The following is an 18,179-nucleotide window of genomic DNA, read 5'->3' as shown; positions in this document are numbered from 1 at the left end:
CTGAGAGTATTTCCATTTGCAAACAGGAAATAGGAACATCTATATTATGTATTCTAAGTTAGATGTTGTTGACAAATGATGTTTTGGAAGATTAGTGGAAAGGCCTGACATTGTAATGGGCAATTGCATAACTAATGACTCCTTTACATCTCTAATATCTGGAACCAGTTTAAATCCTGGGATTTCCTACATCACTCAACTATCTAGGCATATGGATCCTGATTAGCTTTTCCCCCACATCCCTTGTATGTCAGTGAATTCTGATTTATAGTTGAGAAGAAAATTATTTGGAATAACAAAGCCATTTAAATTCAGACTGGTGAAATATCAGTGTGTACTGATTGACTCAAAGGTTTCATTGATTTGTTACATGATGCAAATTCCTTTTTAAGTTTCACTGGCTTTAATATGCCTTCACAATCGGAAATACAATATCACTTTAATGGTAAGTTTTGCTTTTTTCATTTCTGTAATTAATGTTGCTTTCCACTGGAAGGAGGGAAAAAAACATCCACAAAAAACAAGTGCATTGAAGTATTGCTTTTTAGGATCTTTTGATAAGAAACAGACTGACTATTGTAATAATGGAGTTTAATTTTAAAATGTAACCGTTCACAATTATTCTAATTCTGGAATATCTACAATATTTTAGCAAATGAAGATATGCCTGTATAAACAGTACACCCATTTATTGGTATATTTAAGAATGAGAATATACACTTATTTTTTATTTGCTTTTACCATTCTTTTTTATTGTGTTTTATTGTCTATTTTAGCGAGTATAGACTGTCAGTAACATGCATGGGAGACATTACTACCCTCTAACCCAGTGGTTTTGATTTTTTTTTTAATAATGGCACCCTTAAGTAATTTATTTTATTTTGTGGCACTCCTACTCAATTTTCTGCCTGTTAGATCCAATTGTCTCTCTCTCTCTGTATAGATAATATATCTAATATTAAAAATAAATGTTATATGATAGTTAATATAATAATATAATAAGGATGTACCTTTTAATAATGAAATAAATACTTAAAAATAAATGAAATAAATGGGTTTAAGTAACTTAAACCCAAATTACGTGGCACCCTGGTTGAAAACCACTGCTCTAACCAATCAACAACAACCTTTCTAGTAGCTTAAAATTGCACTTTATAAACACACATCATTATTTTGAAATAGAAGCCCTTCTGAAGCCTCCTTGGATTCAGAAGGGCTTCTATTAGTCTGTCATGATGCATACCATCGGGTGTGTATTAGGAGTTAAGATAGTCCCTGAAGTATGGGCAGTGGAAAATATGAAAAAAGTCTGTCTAAGATTTGAATTAATACAGTATATACTTGAGCAGACAACATACCAATGCTTTCCCCAGCTGCTATTGCAACAATGTTTGAGAGCACATTAACTATTCCAGTTCGTGTCTTAGCATCAGATCTAGGTCGGCTCCCACCTTTGCCCAAATCTTCTGCTTTAGTTTTTTCATCTAGGCGGCCCATAAGTATTTGGATTACTGCATAAGAATACTGGGCCTACAAGAGATACATACACAGTAAAAGATTACACCATCAAAAAAGGTCCTTTTTAATTTTATTTTTTGGTAAAGTAAGACCTTTTTTATTAACGTACTTTCTTCCTGATTACATAAATTATTTCAAAATATTCAAAATATACAGATTTTTAAAAAATCTCATTATTTTATAATAAAAGTGAAGTACTTATCTGGCAGCAGGAAATAAATTAAAACTGCCATAAAAAATTTTGCTTTCCTGTTGGCCTAAATCACTGAGTTATTAATGTCTCTTGGTGACACCCAATTACTGTGATATGTTCTAACCAGTTAGGCAACATTATAATATAAAGTGTTAAGCCACAGAGCTGTAACAGGACTAACATTACATTTTACATGCAAAATTAAAGATTTATATTCATTATACAACATGAATTGTTTTATGTGTTTCTATAATTCTATAATATTTATAAAGAAATATTTATTGTGTGAGAACTGAAATCTATGCTAGGGTATTGAACAACCTAATAGTTTCTGTTATGTCTACAATGAGTACATAACCAAATGATTATGTGCTCATTGTAAACTTTCTTCTACAATCAAGAAAGCTTATAATCTATAGGCATTGGCACAGGTTTATCTTGATCTGTTTTACTATACTTTGGTAGTAAAACAGATCAAGATAAACCTAAGGTCCCATATCTGTTGAGCACATTGCAGTGATATTCTATAAATGATTGAATGGAAAAATTAAATGTCTGCCACTTGCAAGTGTCAATGATATGATAGGAACAAAAAGATCATTTTGAGAATTACTATTTTTGCTTAAGTCAGGACCTGGCTTTTCTTCTAATAATAAAAAGAAGATTCAGTATCTCAACTGATTTCACTCAGTTGAGATACTGAATCTTCAATGCAGCCAATAGCTTATTCTGATGTGCCAATGCCTAAATCTCCTCAAACATGAAAACGCAGATATATCACCTTGTGAAGATGAACAAACAGAAGTTACAACAAGGAAGGACAAATAATATATCAATATGTAATATATAATATAGTCAATCTCAATTGATTATTCAAGTGGAACTAAATGACCTAATTCAATAGTTATGTCTATATAAAAAACAAGTTGAATGCTTTGGTCCCAGATTATAGGGATTCAACTTGCACAACCATTCCTGGATATCTCAGCTAGCAAAGAGATTTAATAGTTTTTTCTCTATGATAGGATATCCCACTTTCTAATTGCTTAATGGATGTTCTAGGTCACAAGCATAACACTGAGGGGATGCAGCCTTTTTACTCATCAATATGTAGTTTAAAAATTGTGCTATTGCATAATATAAATACTCATCTATACATATCAATTAGATGGATAAATATTTCATAAAAATTTTCAAGAAATCACAAATAAAAATCTTCAAAAGGAAACCTATACTGATCATTTAAGAATGATTGCATGATGCTTGTGTCATCACACTGAACACGTTAAAATAATTTTTTTAGTTTCATTATGGCAAACATTCATGAATAGATGATTAACGCATTAATTAAGTCAATATGGAAAAGACATTGTTCTGTGGAGATATTCAAAAAATTTCTCATATGATGTGATTACTAAGTTTTATATTTGCTGTTATTATTAGTCAAACAGTTTAATGCATACAAGCTGTACAATAATGTTAAAATAAGGCACTGTGATATTATTTGTTGTTTAATACTTGTAATCCACAAAAAAAAAAAAAAAAAAAAAAAAAAAGGGGGGTTCACCTCTCTCTTTTTTATTGCACTATTGCTTTCAGTTAACTCTGTAATTCAGCACGAACCACTCTTACTAATTAAACTATGTGAGCCAGCGACCACACTCACATTTTAGAAGAGCTGAAAGCGGTATACAAAAAATGCCCACAGCCCGAGTACAGCTGAATATGTTTGATTTCAGTTTCAAAATTTTACCTATTGGTTGTGATTTTTTTTTTTTTTTTTTTTAATACAGATAGACAGCAACTTATGTGGGCACATAAGTTGCTGTCTATCAATTAAACACAGACGTTGCTTGGAATGAAAATATTACATGTAACTGTATACTGTATACTTGGTCCTTGAGGTTGTCACAGACATTCTTTCAGATATGACAGACAAGCTGTACTTGCTAGCTGGGAGTCTAAAACGCTGATGGAACTTATATTCAAGTGACACTCAAGTCAAGTGGACCCAATTTCGGCAAAGTCCGGATGGTCTGTGACAGCCAAATCCTCTGCTTCAACCTTCACAATGGTGGGACTGTTAGTAATCCTGGGTATAACCCCCATGGCGCAAGCACACTGTGGATGTCCACCCAGGTGTGAACCAACGTAAGTGGAAGTCGAGATGTGGTGCCTGCACCACATGGAGGAATGCCACCCCTCTATGTTACCAGGCAATACTAGATGGTAAATGACTCTCATCAACCGGTGCAATACCACCACTTTGCGCTTGAAGTGGTGGAACCCATGTTTAGTCAACCCATCTGGTTCTGGTCAACCCTTCCCCATCTCTTCCATCATACAGTACAACTGATGACTTTTGAGGTTATGATGAACATCACGGCGAGATCCAATCTTCCTTACATTTCAAAGGTACAGCTTTAAAACAGTGGTAGCAGGCTGGCCGTTAGTTAGTACAGAGCAAACCTATTAGTAACTCTCTAGGAGGATTCCGGATCACCTAGTGTATAATCTTGCTACCTCTACTCTGCCAGAGAGTGACTGGAGGGGAGTCCGAGTAGTGTGTATGCAGGAGGCATTGTCGAGGTCACATTACGTCAAGGATCTGGCTATATTCTTACCACGTGTACGGCATATCAGCATATCTAAAAATTTCATTACTTCATACAGCATGCTCCCAACACACTTTTTCTTACTATTGAATACACCATGAATTGTCAAACTAATAGAGTAAGTTTATCTGCAAAAAGATCTAAACCTCCCAAAAACCTCCTAGTTCATTTCACAAATATACGTGGTCTCAGTTCTAATCTCAATGATGTCCATGCAGCATCAGCCAAAAAAAAAAAACCACTCCCATTTTCCCCTCCATTCGTTCAAAATACCTGTCCCAACTTTTGCCCATCTCTGCTCCCACCTCTATCCAAACCAGGATGGTTCTGTTGTCACTTCAGCCAAGGATAAAGCTGACCTGTTGGCATCCCATTTTTCTTCCAGCTCATGCATTAATGATCTTGGTAAAACACCTCCCACCATTCCCAACACGCTCCATTCAATGCCTCCTGTGGTCTTCCTTCAAAAGGATATCAGAAGGATTTTGATGAATCTTGATGCTAAGAAAGCTCCAGGTCCCGATGGTATTTCTCCACTTGTTCTCAAAACCTGTGCTCCTGAACTTACTCCTATTCTTTGCCACCTTTTTTGACTTTCTTATTTCAAAGGTGCTTTTCCTCCTACTTGGAAATTTGCTTACATCCAGCCAGTTCCTAAAAAGGGTGACAAATCCCTCCCATCCAATTATCGTCCCATTGCAATTACTTCTACTCTTTCTAAAGTAATGGAGAAATCAATTAACCGCCAACTCTTAAACTACCTGGAAACCTTCCGTCTGATCAACGATCGCCAGTATGAATTCCGTCAGTGTCGATCCACTGGTGATATTCTGGCTTATGTTACCCATTTATGGACTAATTCAATGGAAAGGTTCGGTGAAACACAAGTAGTTGCTCTTGACATCTCAAAGGCTTTTGATCGTGTTTGGCATAAAGGTCTTCTAAACAAGCTTCTATCTTATGGCTTGCCAACTGTTTTTAGTAATTGGTTATCCAGTTTTCTCTCTAATCGCTCACTGAGGGTGATGGTAGATGGCTCTCTGTCTTCTAACTTCTCCACTAATGGGGGTGTCCCCCAAGGTTCAGCTCTTTCCCCAACTCTTTTCCTCTTGTATATTAATGACCTTCTTCCATTGACTGGAAATCCTATCCATAGTTTTGCCAATGATAGCCCATTGCATTCCACTTTCCATTTTGAGAAACCTTGTCCTGCTCAATCAGCTTCAACTTCTCGAAAATCTGCTACCAATTCCTTAAATGCTGATCTCCAAGTAATTCTCCAGTGGGGCAAAGACAACTTAGTTGATTTCAGTCCTTCTAAAACTTAGTCTTGTCTTATATCTTGCAAAAAGGATTCTTCTGCTCTTATGCTTATCTTTGGTGACACTCTGATTTCTAGGTAAGATGACGTATCTCTTTTGGGTATTACCCTGACTTCTAATGCTAATCTCTCTTGGCATAAGCACATTACAAATATCGCTTCCTCTGCATCTAAGAAACTTGGTTTTCTCTTTCACTCTCGGTGTTACTTTTCTTCCAAACAGCTGCTCACTCTGTATAAATCGCAAATCCGCCCTGCCATGGAATATTGTTCTGACATCTGGGGTGGTGCCCCCAAAATGTCTCTCAAGCTTCTTGATTCCATTCAGAAGAGGGCAGTTAGGTTAATTAATGATTCATCTCTAACAGTCTCTCCCCACTCGCTTTCTCATAGACGCACTGTTTCTGCTGCATGCCTCTTCTACAGATACTTCCATGGGCACTGTTCTTCTGAATTGGCTTCTATAATTCCCGCTCTCTCTTTCAAAACAGTTCGAACACGTGCCGCCACCAGCCAACATCCATTTACTGTCCAACTTCAAACCCACAGAACCAACTTTTCATCTTCCTTATTTATTCATTCAACTGCCGTTTTCTGGAACAACCTTCCTTCATACATATTTCTTGAAAATTACAATCTACAGAAGTTCAAGTCCAATGTCAACAAATATCTTCTTTCGTCTTCTCAACCTCCAACCCAAGCACAGTAATAAGTACTATAGGTTCTAATACCTCTCGTGTTTGGGGTTCACATAAAAAAAAACAAACAACAATCTCTCCTCCACTTTCCTCTCAGTTATTACAAAATCATCTAGCTCACTGCCAGAATTTACTTCACCTCTGGCATTCCTCTTCCTGATTATCTCCTCATGTGTGAATGTAGATGCAAAATACTTGTTTAGTTTGTTAGCCACCTGAGCAGGATCATCAACAGTTGAACCATCAATATCCAGTGGACCAATCTTGATTCATCCCTTTCCTTCTAGAGTTTACATAGGAAAACTCTTTTCTGTTTTTCTTTGCATGCTTTGTTAAGGATTTCTCATAATCTGCCTTTGCCTGCCTAATCTCCTTTGTGACTTGGTTACAGACCAGCTTATATCTATCATAGGCTTCCATGTCACCCATTAATCTATATGTATCCCATGCATTTTTCTTTTCTGCTGTATGTCTCATTAGTTCATCTGACATCCATTTAGGCCTAAACCTTGAACAATATTTTTTAGTTAGTATGTAAAGCCTAGTAGCTTCAAAGATAAATTCTTTGAATGTTTCCCATTTTGAATTTGCCTGATGATGTTGGTAACATCATCAGTTGGTCCCACTGTATAGAATTTAAATACTGTTTCAGACCATTGTAGTCGCCTTTACGAAAGCAAAAACCCTTCCCTTTAACCCCTGATGGTAGTTACCCGTTTGAGTAAATCCCACTTCAGCACACTGTGCTGGAAAAAAAAGGGTGACAAATCCCTCCCATCCAATTAACCGTCAGCTCTTAAACTACCTAGAAACCTTCTGTCTGATCAATGGTCGCCAGTATGGATTCCGTCAATGTCGATCCACTGGTGATATTCTGCCTTATGTTACCCATTTACGGACAAATTCAATGGAAAAGTTTGGTGAAACACAAGCAGTTGCTCTTGACATCTCAAAGGCTTTCGATCGTGTTTGGCATAAAGGTCTTCTAAACAAGCTTTCATCTTACGGTTTGCCAACTGTTTTTCGTAATTGGTTATCCAGTTTTCTCTCTGATCGCTCACTGAGGGTGATGGTAGCTGATTCTCTGTCTTCTAACTCCTCCACTAATGCCGGTGTCCCCCAAGGTTCAGTTCTTTCCCCCATTCTTTTCCTCTTGTACAGTAATGACCTTCTTCCATTGACTGGAAATCCTATCCATAGTTTTGCCGATGATAGCACATTGCATTCCACATTCCAGTTTGAGAAACCTTGCCCTGCCCAATCAGCTTCTCGAATATCTACCACCAATTCCTTAAATGCCGATCTCCAGGTAATTCTCCAGTGGGGAAAAGACAACTTAGTTGATTTCAATCCTTTTAAAACTCAGTCTTGCAAAAAGGATTCTTCTGCTCCTATGCTTATCTTTGGTGGCACTCCGATTTCTAGGCAAGTTGATATATCTCTTTTGGGGATTACCCTGACTTCTAATCTCTCTTGACACAAGCACATTAGAAATATTGCTTCCTCTGCATCTAAAAAAACTGGGTTTTCTCTTTCGCTCTCGGCATTACTTTACTTCCAAACAGCTGTTCACTCTGTCAAATCACAAATCCGCCTTACCATGGAATATCGTTCCCACATCTGGTGTGGTGCCCACAAAACCTCTCTCAGACTTCTAGATTCCATTCAGAAGAGGGCAGTTTGGTTAATTAATGACTCCCCTGTAACAGTCTCTCCACTCGCTGTCTCATAGATGTACTGTTTCTGCTGCATGTCTTTTCTACAGATACTTCCATGGGGACTGTTCTTCTGAATTGGCTTCTATAATTCCCACTCTCTCTTTCAAAACAGTTCGAACACGTGCCGCCACCAGCCAACATCCATTTACTGTCCAACTTCAAACCCACAGAACCAACTTTTCATCTTCCTTGTTTATTCATTCAAATGTCGTTTCCCTGAACAACCTTCCTTCGTATGTATTTCTTGAAAATTATAGTCTTCAGAAGTTCAAGTCTAATGTCAACAAATATCTTCTTTGTCTTCTCAACCTCCAACCCAAGCATGGTACCATAGGTTCCAATACCTTATGTGTTTGGGGTTTTCATAAAAAAAAAAATAAATAAATAAAAATAAAATAAAATAAATAAAGCATAAAAAAATTATTTTCAGAACATTAGAATTGTTGAAGTCAAACATGGAAATATGTGATAAAATTTTTATACCTTTTGTTTTTAAACTTGGTTCAAAATAGTTAAAAAAATGAGAGAAAGGCTCTTGAAGCAATATCCATGTTTAATCTTATCTGTAAAAATGACAATTTACAAACAAAAAATAGATTTAATTCTACACAACCAAGGTTAAATCTCACAATTTTAATTGCACATACATTATTCTAGAAAAATGCATGTTTGGTTATATACATAAAACCATGCAACAGGCAGTGTGTCTCTCTCTCTCTCTCTCTCTCTCTCTCTCTCTCTCTCTCTCTCTCTCTCTCTCTCTCTCTCTCTCTCTCTCTCTCTCTCGCTCTAAAGTTAACATCAAAATGGTCACTGGTTCAAGCAAATTTCTAAAATTTCCAAAAAAAGATGTATTCTTTTTCAGAAACATTTGTGGAGAAATATTAATGTGAGATCTGTAACAAGTTGGCAAACATTTATCTGATATTCTAAAAGAATAGTCCCAATGATGTATTTAATGCAGATGAAATGATTTTACCAGTTTTTTTCCAGATAAAACAATGACTTCAAAAGGTAATTTTTGTCATAGTGGTAAGCACAGAAAAGAGCATATAGTGGTAAGCACAGAAAAGAGCATTTAACTCCCTTTTTTTTTTGGATCATAACGTGAATAGGAAAGAAAAATGACCATTTCTGGTGATTAGAAAATCTTTGGAATTATAATGTTTTCCATGCATAAAAAGAACTGTCCAGATATTGCAAATCATAATTCTTGGAAGGCTGCCAATTTGTTTTTCTTCTAAGTGGTTATTGAAGTCAGGTCACATCACGATTGAGAGAAGGAAAAAAAAAAAATTTTAGTTTTTCGGCTCTCTTACATAGCTTGCAATGTTATTCCAACATTAATTGCTTTTTAAGCTAAATTATTGTCATTAAACACCACATCAGGGTTTCAGCTAGGAAGGAATTATTCAACATTTAAGAAAAAAATATCATCAACATCTCATACAGAAGTCTATCCAGGACAAAGGATCAGAGTGTTCTTGGAATCAATTAACTATACACTATGAGAATAGCAAAAAAGGGTGGCATGCTTTTATAGAAAACAATTTCAAACTGTTTTGGGTTAACTGAATTTCCAATAATAAGTTCTGTGTAGAAGGTAAGGAAGATATAAATATTACAGGTGATAAGCTGAAATGCTGTCATTTTAGCTTTGAGAATAAATTATGATTTCATAAAATGCTGACTGTGATATCGAAGCTGGAAATTGAAACCAATACAGAGATACATTTGTATCTGTGAAACCAATCACAGATACAAATACAGGAAAAACAAGAGGATGAAATGGAAGATGATCATATAGAAAACAGAATTAACATGCCTACCTGTCAGGAAGCTTGGATGGCAGTAGATGTACTGCATAGATTTACCAGAGGTCTTCCAAGTACAACAGAAAAAAAAATTTCTCTGCAATAAAGTATACTGAGGACATTGTGGAAGAGAATGCACCACACCTTTCTTGCTAAATATTTTAAATAAAGTAAGTGTATAAGTTTCTGTTCACGTTTTTAATACTGCATAATGTAGCTTTAGTTATAATACCAATTAAGTTAAAATTTTTGATTGATAAAATAATGTATCAATAAGGCCTGTATTTCTGCAGTTTCATTTATACAGTAACTTATTTTTTAATAGAAGATCAGCAAAATTCAATAAGTCAATTTTTTTCAGCTTCCTCCTTCAAGTTATCAAAGAACAACTGTATTTGTGTATATTGGTGTTCCATCAAGCATTGCCCAAGTGTTATATGAAATTTTACATAAAAAATTAGCATTCATCATTAATATAAAAGATGCAGTAGTAAAAATAAAAAGTAAAAATTACAATATACTCAATATACAAAACGAATTAATATGATTTTTTTTCCCTAGTTATGTAAACACTTTTTTCTTTTTCTTTTCTTTAATACTGAAAGTGAATGAACGAAATAAAGTTTATAAAAATTTGGTGTTCCACTATTCTCTTACATATTCAAAAGTATTGTAATACTCACAAAAGATTGAAAAACTGATTAATATTTTAAAATACACAAAATAAATAACATTTTTTACAATAAATATAAAATAAATGATGGAAATCCTGGTTTCCAGCATTTATTTTACTTCAGCATGTAATTTAACCTCATTTTTTTTGTTAAATTATATGCTGAAAGCAGCACCGGCCACAAGCATATTCAACCAGTTCTGTCGAACAGGGTCCCATGATCAAATAGTCTAAATGATAATATCATCTGCATTTCTATCAATGAGCCCACCGCCATCTTAATGTCTAGTTACCCACATTATCGTCACTCCAAGAGTTGAAAAATTTTAAATATTGTAAAATTCGAAAAAATAGAAAATTAAAAAAATCACTAATACAAAAGCACCTCGTATAAGTTTTGCATGGGACCCCAAGGCCCTGCAAGTAATTCTTGAACAGAGCCCTACAAATTTTGGGCCCGGCTGAAAGTTAATATACCATTAATTATTAATTATGAAACTACCTCGCGGGAGACCCGAGGTGGTTTCATAATTGAATATGTTTTTAATGCAGAGAAGCATTTCTTAATTCTCAAGATCTTGTAACATCCTGCCATTAATTCTTAAACATACAATTTTTCTCTGGATACTTTGTGAAATGTAGTCAAGAATGTGGATGAGATATGCTTTTATTTATTTATTTTTTAAGAAATTAATCTTATCTGCTACTCCCTAAGATATTTTCTTAGTCAATTACTTGTAGTTAACTGATTTGCTACTTACCTGTATAGAATACATGATTATTTTGAACGTATGTACAGCAAAATCATTTGGTACCCATAATCCATGATTGTCCAAATGCCTAAAAAAAAGAAAAAAAAAAAAAATAGAAAATTTCATATGATAAATATAATAACAAAAAAGTGAAGCAGAATGAATTCACAATTACATATCAAAATGAATTTCAGAGAGAAAAGATCAAACTACTGAGATGTAAGCTCTGAAGGATATGGTTGCACAAACACAATCAATAAATATTCTGTTCTGTTTTAAATTTCTGACAGCTTACTTCTAACACTAATAAACAATTACATTAAATTTCTAATACTATAATCTTTTAAGCTGCTCATCAACATACAATCCAATAATGAATAAGTCCCAGCAAAATGGATGTGATGAGCTTTTTTTTTTTTCTTTTTTTTTTTTTTTTTTTCCCCAATTTTCATTTGCAATGTGTTGTTGAACCTAATCCTAGTAATAACTAACACTCAAGTTAGTTAGTTTTCATCTATTCTAAAAAGTGAATAAGTTAACTTATCCATTTTATTACCAATACAGTAATATTGGTATGATCACACATATTAAGCAACACCATATTATTTTAATATATGCTCAACTTGTCAACTGTGTGAATTTTTAAAAAGAAAAGCATAAAAATCAGAGTTCTATTTACAGTTGCATAACTGATTTATTTCACTCTTAAAAAAATTAATTTAAATTATAAACTGTGGGTATTATTAAATAATGAACTGCAACTGGTATTTAGGAGTGATCATGACATAACAGAACTGATATCAGTGTTCTCCACAGAAAATTTTCTGTTATTTATAAATGTGACTTAAGCGATCCAGAGCAAAAATTAATTACATAATTTAACATTATATGCTCCTGTCACAATGATTTCAATTGCATAGTATGTTTGAATTAATATTTATCGAGATCAGTGAGCAAAACCATAAAGTACTGCGAGAATCATTTAAATTTTACCTGGTGCACCCATTCGATAGGTCCTGGGGAGAACACTGGATATGAAAGAGCATTAATTAATAATCTGTTTCCACAAACATATTCTAGGAGGCATTAAGTCATCATTACTTTCAAAACAGCAAATCACAATACTATTACGGAGCTATTAAGAAAATAAACATTTATGCAAGAAATGAACATGAATTAAAAATCTGATTATCACAGACCTCAAATAATGAATAATAATAGAAATACAAAGAAAATGGTATAACCTATTTATGCACTTGCCTTCAAACCACAATATTCATGAAAGATAACTGAAAGGAAATGTTGAAGAAAAGATGAAGCAAATAAATCAGAATAAAAGAAAAATCTCTACTGCAGAATGTAAAACGTTACAACATAAAGGAGAATAATGGTAACAATAACCAAGAGTTTCATATGCTCTGTCTTTTTCCAACACAAGAAATAAAAGCAGTTAATGCTAACTTCATGTGAAGAAGGACGTGTGAACCTGTATAACCAAAGTTTACACAAGCAAAGTTAGACTGACTGAGATGCTACATACTTGAAAATCTACCAGAGCACGAGAACATTTATGTAACTTGATATTTTTGCATTGGAATTTTAATAGCAGGGATTTCGTACATCAAGTTTTTTAATAAGAATGGGGAGGGGGCAGTCAAGTAGTTAACTCCATTTGTGAATAGCACTTCTAGTGGCAACAACAAAATTAGAAAGTAAAGCAAGCTTATACCAAACTTCAACAAAAAATAAAACAAATGAATATTCTCCTTTGATCATCCAGTTGTTCCACAGATTTCTCACTGCATCCTTAAAAGGTTTGTTTACGCCGATATCAAGTGGTTGCATAATGCTGATTAGACCTCAACCTCTAGGAATCACTGCTATACCCGTGTTCTAACTTGAGCAGCAATGCTATCCATCAGATGGCATTTATAGGTATCCCAGACAAACAGATTTTTTTGCTCCCCTCAGTGCCCCTGGTTGGAACACTATTTTGAGAATTTCTATTTTGGTAATGTCTTTCTCTTAAAAATTATCATTGGTCTCGGCTTCATGCCATCAGCCATATGTTAATACAACAGTAAATCTAATTTTTCTGTGATCAGTCATTCTCACTAGTACTGATTTCCCCCTATTTTGTTCACTGTTTTGCACACTGGCATGTCAAAATTCATTGGAGTTCCACTCATGTTTCCAATACACATCAATCAATACTTGTTCTTCTATGTTTGATTATAAATTTCTAAAATGAAATTATTTTATCATCCAATTCAGTGGGAAGGTGCTGTGAAATCTTGGTCTTCTGTCGCAGGACAAGATCATATCTTTTCATAAATCTGGTACACCAATCAGCACTGGCTTTGAAATTAGCATTGTTCATTTTCTTTGCCTGTTTGAGGGCAAAGATCCAAATTTTTCCACAAGAAATACTGCTTTCATTCAGCTGAGCTTCAGTGAAAAATTTATTTACTTCATCTTCATTTCTTTACTTCATCTCAATTGGGGCTACCTATTAGTCTTGCCTTGTTTTCACATTTGTTCTTAGGTTAGGCTCAGCTTACGCAAATTTCACATTTGACTAAGCCGAGTAGACGGCATCCTCCAATTCCTAATATTATGCTCAACGCATAACGTTAGGAATTGGAGGAATTAAAATGTCTTGCGGTTACACATTTATCTTTTCTGCATACTCAATCACTTTAAGCTTGAATTTAGCAGGATATTTGTTCCTTCTTGAATACATTTTAATAGAAAATATGGGTTTTCAGAAAAAGAATAAAGGAAATGCATATGAATGATATAAAATTATAAAAAACAAAAACAAAAGCCATTATAAAAGCAATAAGTGAACTATCTAAATGCTAAACAGTACTGATGGTTTAGATGTTGGAACTAATAATCTTCATTTGATTTTTCAAGTATTTGTGAATTTAAAGTACTTACATTTAATACATATAAGTTAAAAAAAAAAAAATTATACTTTCCAGACCATAAGATGCACTTTTATTCCTGGATAACTTTGCTTGTTATCCAGAAATAAAAGATGTCTGAACAAAAAATGGTCTGAAGAATAGGTGAACGCAGTGATGTCTTTATCTTTAGCTATGACTATAGAAAGCATGGTCAATATGTTCAGGTGGCCTTCCCATCAGTAATGATGTGAAGGCCACCTGAACATATTGATCATGCTGCTTTGTGACAGTAGCAATAACAAAAGTAAATGCTTGATTTTACAACCTTTTGTTTAGTAGGCACTTGCAACTTTAAACGTTGTAAATAAAATGATGAAATAAGTGTACTACAAAAGTAAAAATATTTCGTTCTGAGCATGTAATTTTGAAAGTCCATTTTATTTTTATAAGAAATTCAGACATAAGATGCAACCCATTATTATTTTTCAATATATGTATTAATATTGTACATTTTGTTTTTTAAATGTTTAAATTTTTTCCCCTTTAAAATAAAAATTCAACTTTAGTGAAATCAAAAATACATGAATACTGCAACGGTACATGTACAGTAATTCCTAGTTATTCATGGGGGTTACGTTCCCAAGAAATGCCAAGTACAGTCAGTCCTTGTATAGCACGACAGTTGTGTTCCTAGAAACCCTTCTGCAATGCAAAATCATGTAATATAAATAACAGGCCCTATGGGAAAAATAGGTTTATGTGCCGACCACTATTACGTAATAAAATATTGCTAATGCTTTTGCTTCTATCGTAAGCAAACTTGTTCTTTGTTTGACTTTCTATCCAAACAGATGACAGCCGTTCCATCTCTTCCAATTCTTTGTCTTGATCTAATGGATTTTATTACATTTTGAGTTGTTCCTGCTATGAAAGTTGTTTTTATTTTCTCTGCATTCTTTCCAATTCTCGGCATTGCCTCATTTAGGCCTGTAACACACGCAATATCACATGCTCTTTCATTTTGCTCAAAGTGTTTCAGAATTTCATATTTTTTTCTCTATCGACAGAGGCAGATTGGCCATAGGCCTTACCGGGGAAACCCTGGTGGGCCTGAGGCCAGTGTGATTTTGGCCATAAACGCTAGTATGACGCCGCTACAAATTTTCCCCAGTAAGAATTTTTGACCCAGTCCACCTCTGTCTACCCATATTGCTTTTCTTTTTCTCTCTGAATATGTAGTGTCTTCACCATGATGCTTCCTTTTCACACCTTTTAAGTATTTTACTCATTTTTAGGGAATAAAGCACAATTACAAAATGAAGAGGCATGCTTGATACACATAAACAAAGCTGGCATGTGTAGCAACTGAATACACAACACCATAAAGGCAGAGAGACACTATTAACACCTCACTAGCTCACATTTTACTAAAGCACATTTCTGGAGATCATTACCAGAAAACAATAAAAAAAATTTCCAGTTGCATTTCTGCTGGTGGAATGCCAGAAGGTTATCAAATTGTAGCAGGGTTCTTAATGATTTTGTAATAACTGAGAGCAAAGTGGAGGAGGAATTGTTGAAGTTAAACATAAGAAAGGCACCTGGGGTAGATGGGATCTATCCAGTTATATTAAAGGAGGCAGCAAAGGAAGTAAGCAAACCCGTAGCCATAATTATGAGAGCATTCTTGGACTCAGGGGAGATCCCCATAGACTGGAGATGTGCAAATGTATCCCCAATTCATAAAGGGGGCTTGAAGGATGACACCAGTAATTACAGACCAGCTAGTTTAACTTCTATTCCGGGTAAAATAATGGAGTCACTGATTAAAGATGCATTGCAGGATCATCTAGACAAGACTGCAGCAATAATTCAGACACAGCATGGGTTTGTTAAGGGAAAGTCTTGTCCAACAAATTTGATTGGATATTATCATGTGGTTACATAGGAACTGGATGCAAAAATAATTTTGATATCATATAGTTGGATTTCAGGAAAGCTTTTGACACTGTTGCGCATAGAAGACTACTGTACAAATTGGAACAGAATGGTATTAAGGGTAAGTTGCTACAATGGATAAAAGGATGGTTGAGTGGGAGAAGACAGAGGGTGGTAATCAATGGGTGCTGCTCTTCGTGGACTAATGTTATTAGTGGAGTCCCACAGGGTTCGGTGTTGGGTCCACTGTTGTTTTGTATATTTATCAATTATATTGATGAAGGTATATCAGGCTTATTGTCCAAGTTTACAGATGATACAAAGGTTGTAATGACAGTAATGGCAGTGTGCTACTGCAACAAGATCTAGAAAATTTGGGAAGATGGGCTGAAGGGAAGAAGATGGGAAGAAGTGACAACTGAAGTTTAACATTGAAAAATGAAAAGTACCATACCAAATGTATGGTACTACACTGACAGTGGTAAAAAATGAAGACCTGGGAGTAATTGTGCAGTCAGATATGAAGTTTTCTGAGCAATGCAGACAGGCTGCCAGAGGTCATGGGGTTTTGTCCATGATATACAGGAATTTTTCTAGCAGGGAAAAGGAGGTGATTGTCCCTCTGTATAAGGCAATGGTCAGGCCATGCCTTGAGTATTGTATACAGATCTGGAGGCCTCATTTTAGGAAGGATGTAGATTTGCTTGAGCGTGTACAGAGAAGGGAAACAAGATTGGTGAGGGGAATGAAGGGATCCTCTTACCTAGAGAGGTTTAAGTTCTACAAATTGCAGTGCATGCAGACTGGGCACCTGCGAGGTAATCTGATTGAGGTGTATAAGGCCTTGAATGGGTTGAGCACGCTGAATTCTGATGGGATTCTTCCACTTGTTCAGATTACGAACCTATGAGGGCATAAATTCAAATTGAGGAAAGACAGCTGTAGAATAGATGTGCAGAAATTTGCCTTTTGCCAGCGGGTGGTTAATTGCTGGAACAAACTTCCATCTGTCGAGGAAGTTTGTAGGTTAAATAAATTTAAGGAGGAACTGGACAAACATTTAGAGGGAATGGTTGTGTGAATTTTTTTTTTGGCTGATGCTATATAAGCTCATATGCTTGCTTTCTTGCATCACATGCCACGGTTACTATTACCTCCGTTATTTTGTGGCAATGTACGGAACTGCCACTTGTCAATCACTCATCACCAGGTCATGCACACTGTTAACTTCTTCACTGTTGCAGTTCTTCCACAGTGTGGGCCATCTTCCAGCCTCTCCCTCCCTCATTTAAATTCTGCTGCCCACTTCTTAACCATAGAACAGAAGGGGCATCTTCCCCAATGTTATAACCATATCCTGATGAACTGCCTTTGGTGTTAGTTAACTTTTCCCAAATATTGAATGACTGCAAGGTGGCGAATTTTGTTCGTCTTTCCTCATTCACACAACTCTAGGACCTGTAATTAAACAAAGACATTATTAAAACTGCATTATACTTGGTGGATTACTATTTGAAGTGTCATACACTACGTACAGAATTTTTAATTCGGTACCACTACTCTTTCATACTCAGGCAATGAACCTTAACCGCCACCACACCCCACACACACACACACACACACACACACACACACACACACACACACACACACACACACAAAGTGTAAAATAATTAACTGAGCATTCCACTGGTTGCTAGTGCTTGGTATTTGAAGAGATGAAATAGCTTTTTAAAATTCTTTGTGAATTTCATTATAAGGTGCAAAGAAGGGATAAAGTTCACTTCTAAACATGATGTTCCTATCCATATTTGGATCCAACTCAAACACTTTACCAGAGAGTTGTCTGGATAATGTGAAAATTTTATGTAAAGCATTTAAATATTTCCTGTTGAATTCTTGCCTAACAACATGATAAACATAAGAAATGTACCTGGGTGGATGGGATCTATCCAGTTATATTAAAGAAGGCAACACAGAAAGTAAGCAAACTCTTAGCCATAATTATGAGAGCCTTCCCTGGACTC

At 35.1% G+C, this 18,179-nt stretch overlaps 1 protein-coding gene across 4 annotated transcripts in view; it reads right to left on the bottom strand.

The window, feature by feature from the left end:
- stmA (Protein EFR3 homolog stmA) overlaps positions 1 to 18,179 on the bottom strand; it is a 227,380-nt gene that overhangs the window by 89,468 nt on the left and 119,733 nt on the right. For all 4 annotated transcript variants that reach the window (XM_090371261.1, XM_090371260.1, XM_090371258.1 and 1 more), the window contains exons 8-9: positions 11,312 to 11,390; positions 1,359 to 1,530 (exon numbers count right to left, since the gene is read on the bottom strand). In XM_090371261.1, the coding sequence (XP_090227387.1) occupies positions 1,359 to 1,530; positions 11,312 to 11,390 (251 nt within the window). The remainder of the gene's footprint in view (positions 1 to 1,358; positions 1,531 to 11,311; positions 11,391 to 18,179) is intronic.

This window comes from Mastigoproctus giganteus, chromosome 4 (assembly GCF_048544385.1).
Source record: "Mastigoproctus giganteus isolate SK-2022 chromosome 4, ASM4854438v1, whole genome shotgun sequence".
Lineage (NCBI taxonomy): Eukaryota > Metazoa > Arthropoda > Arachnida > Uropygi > Thelyphonidae > Mastigoproctus > Mastigoproctus giganteus.
Note: the sequence above shows the minus strand (reverse complement) of the source record. Positions and strands in the feature narration are given on the sequence as shown.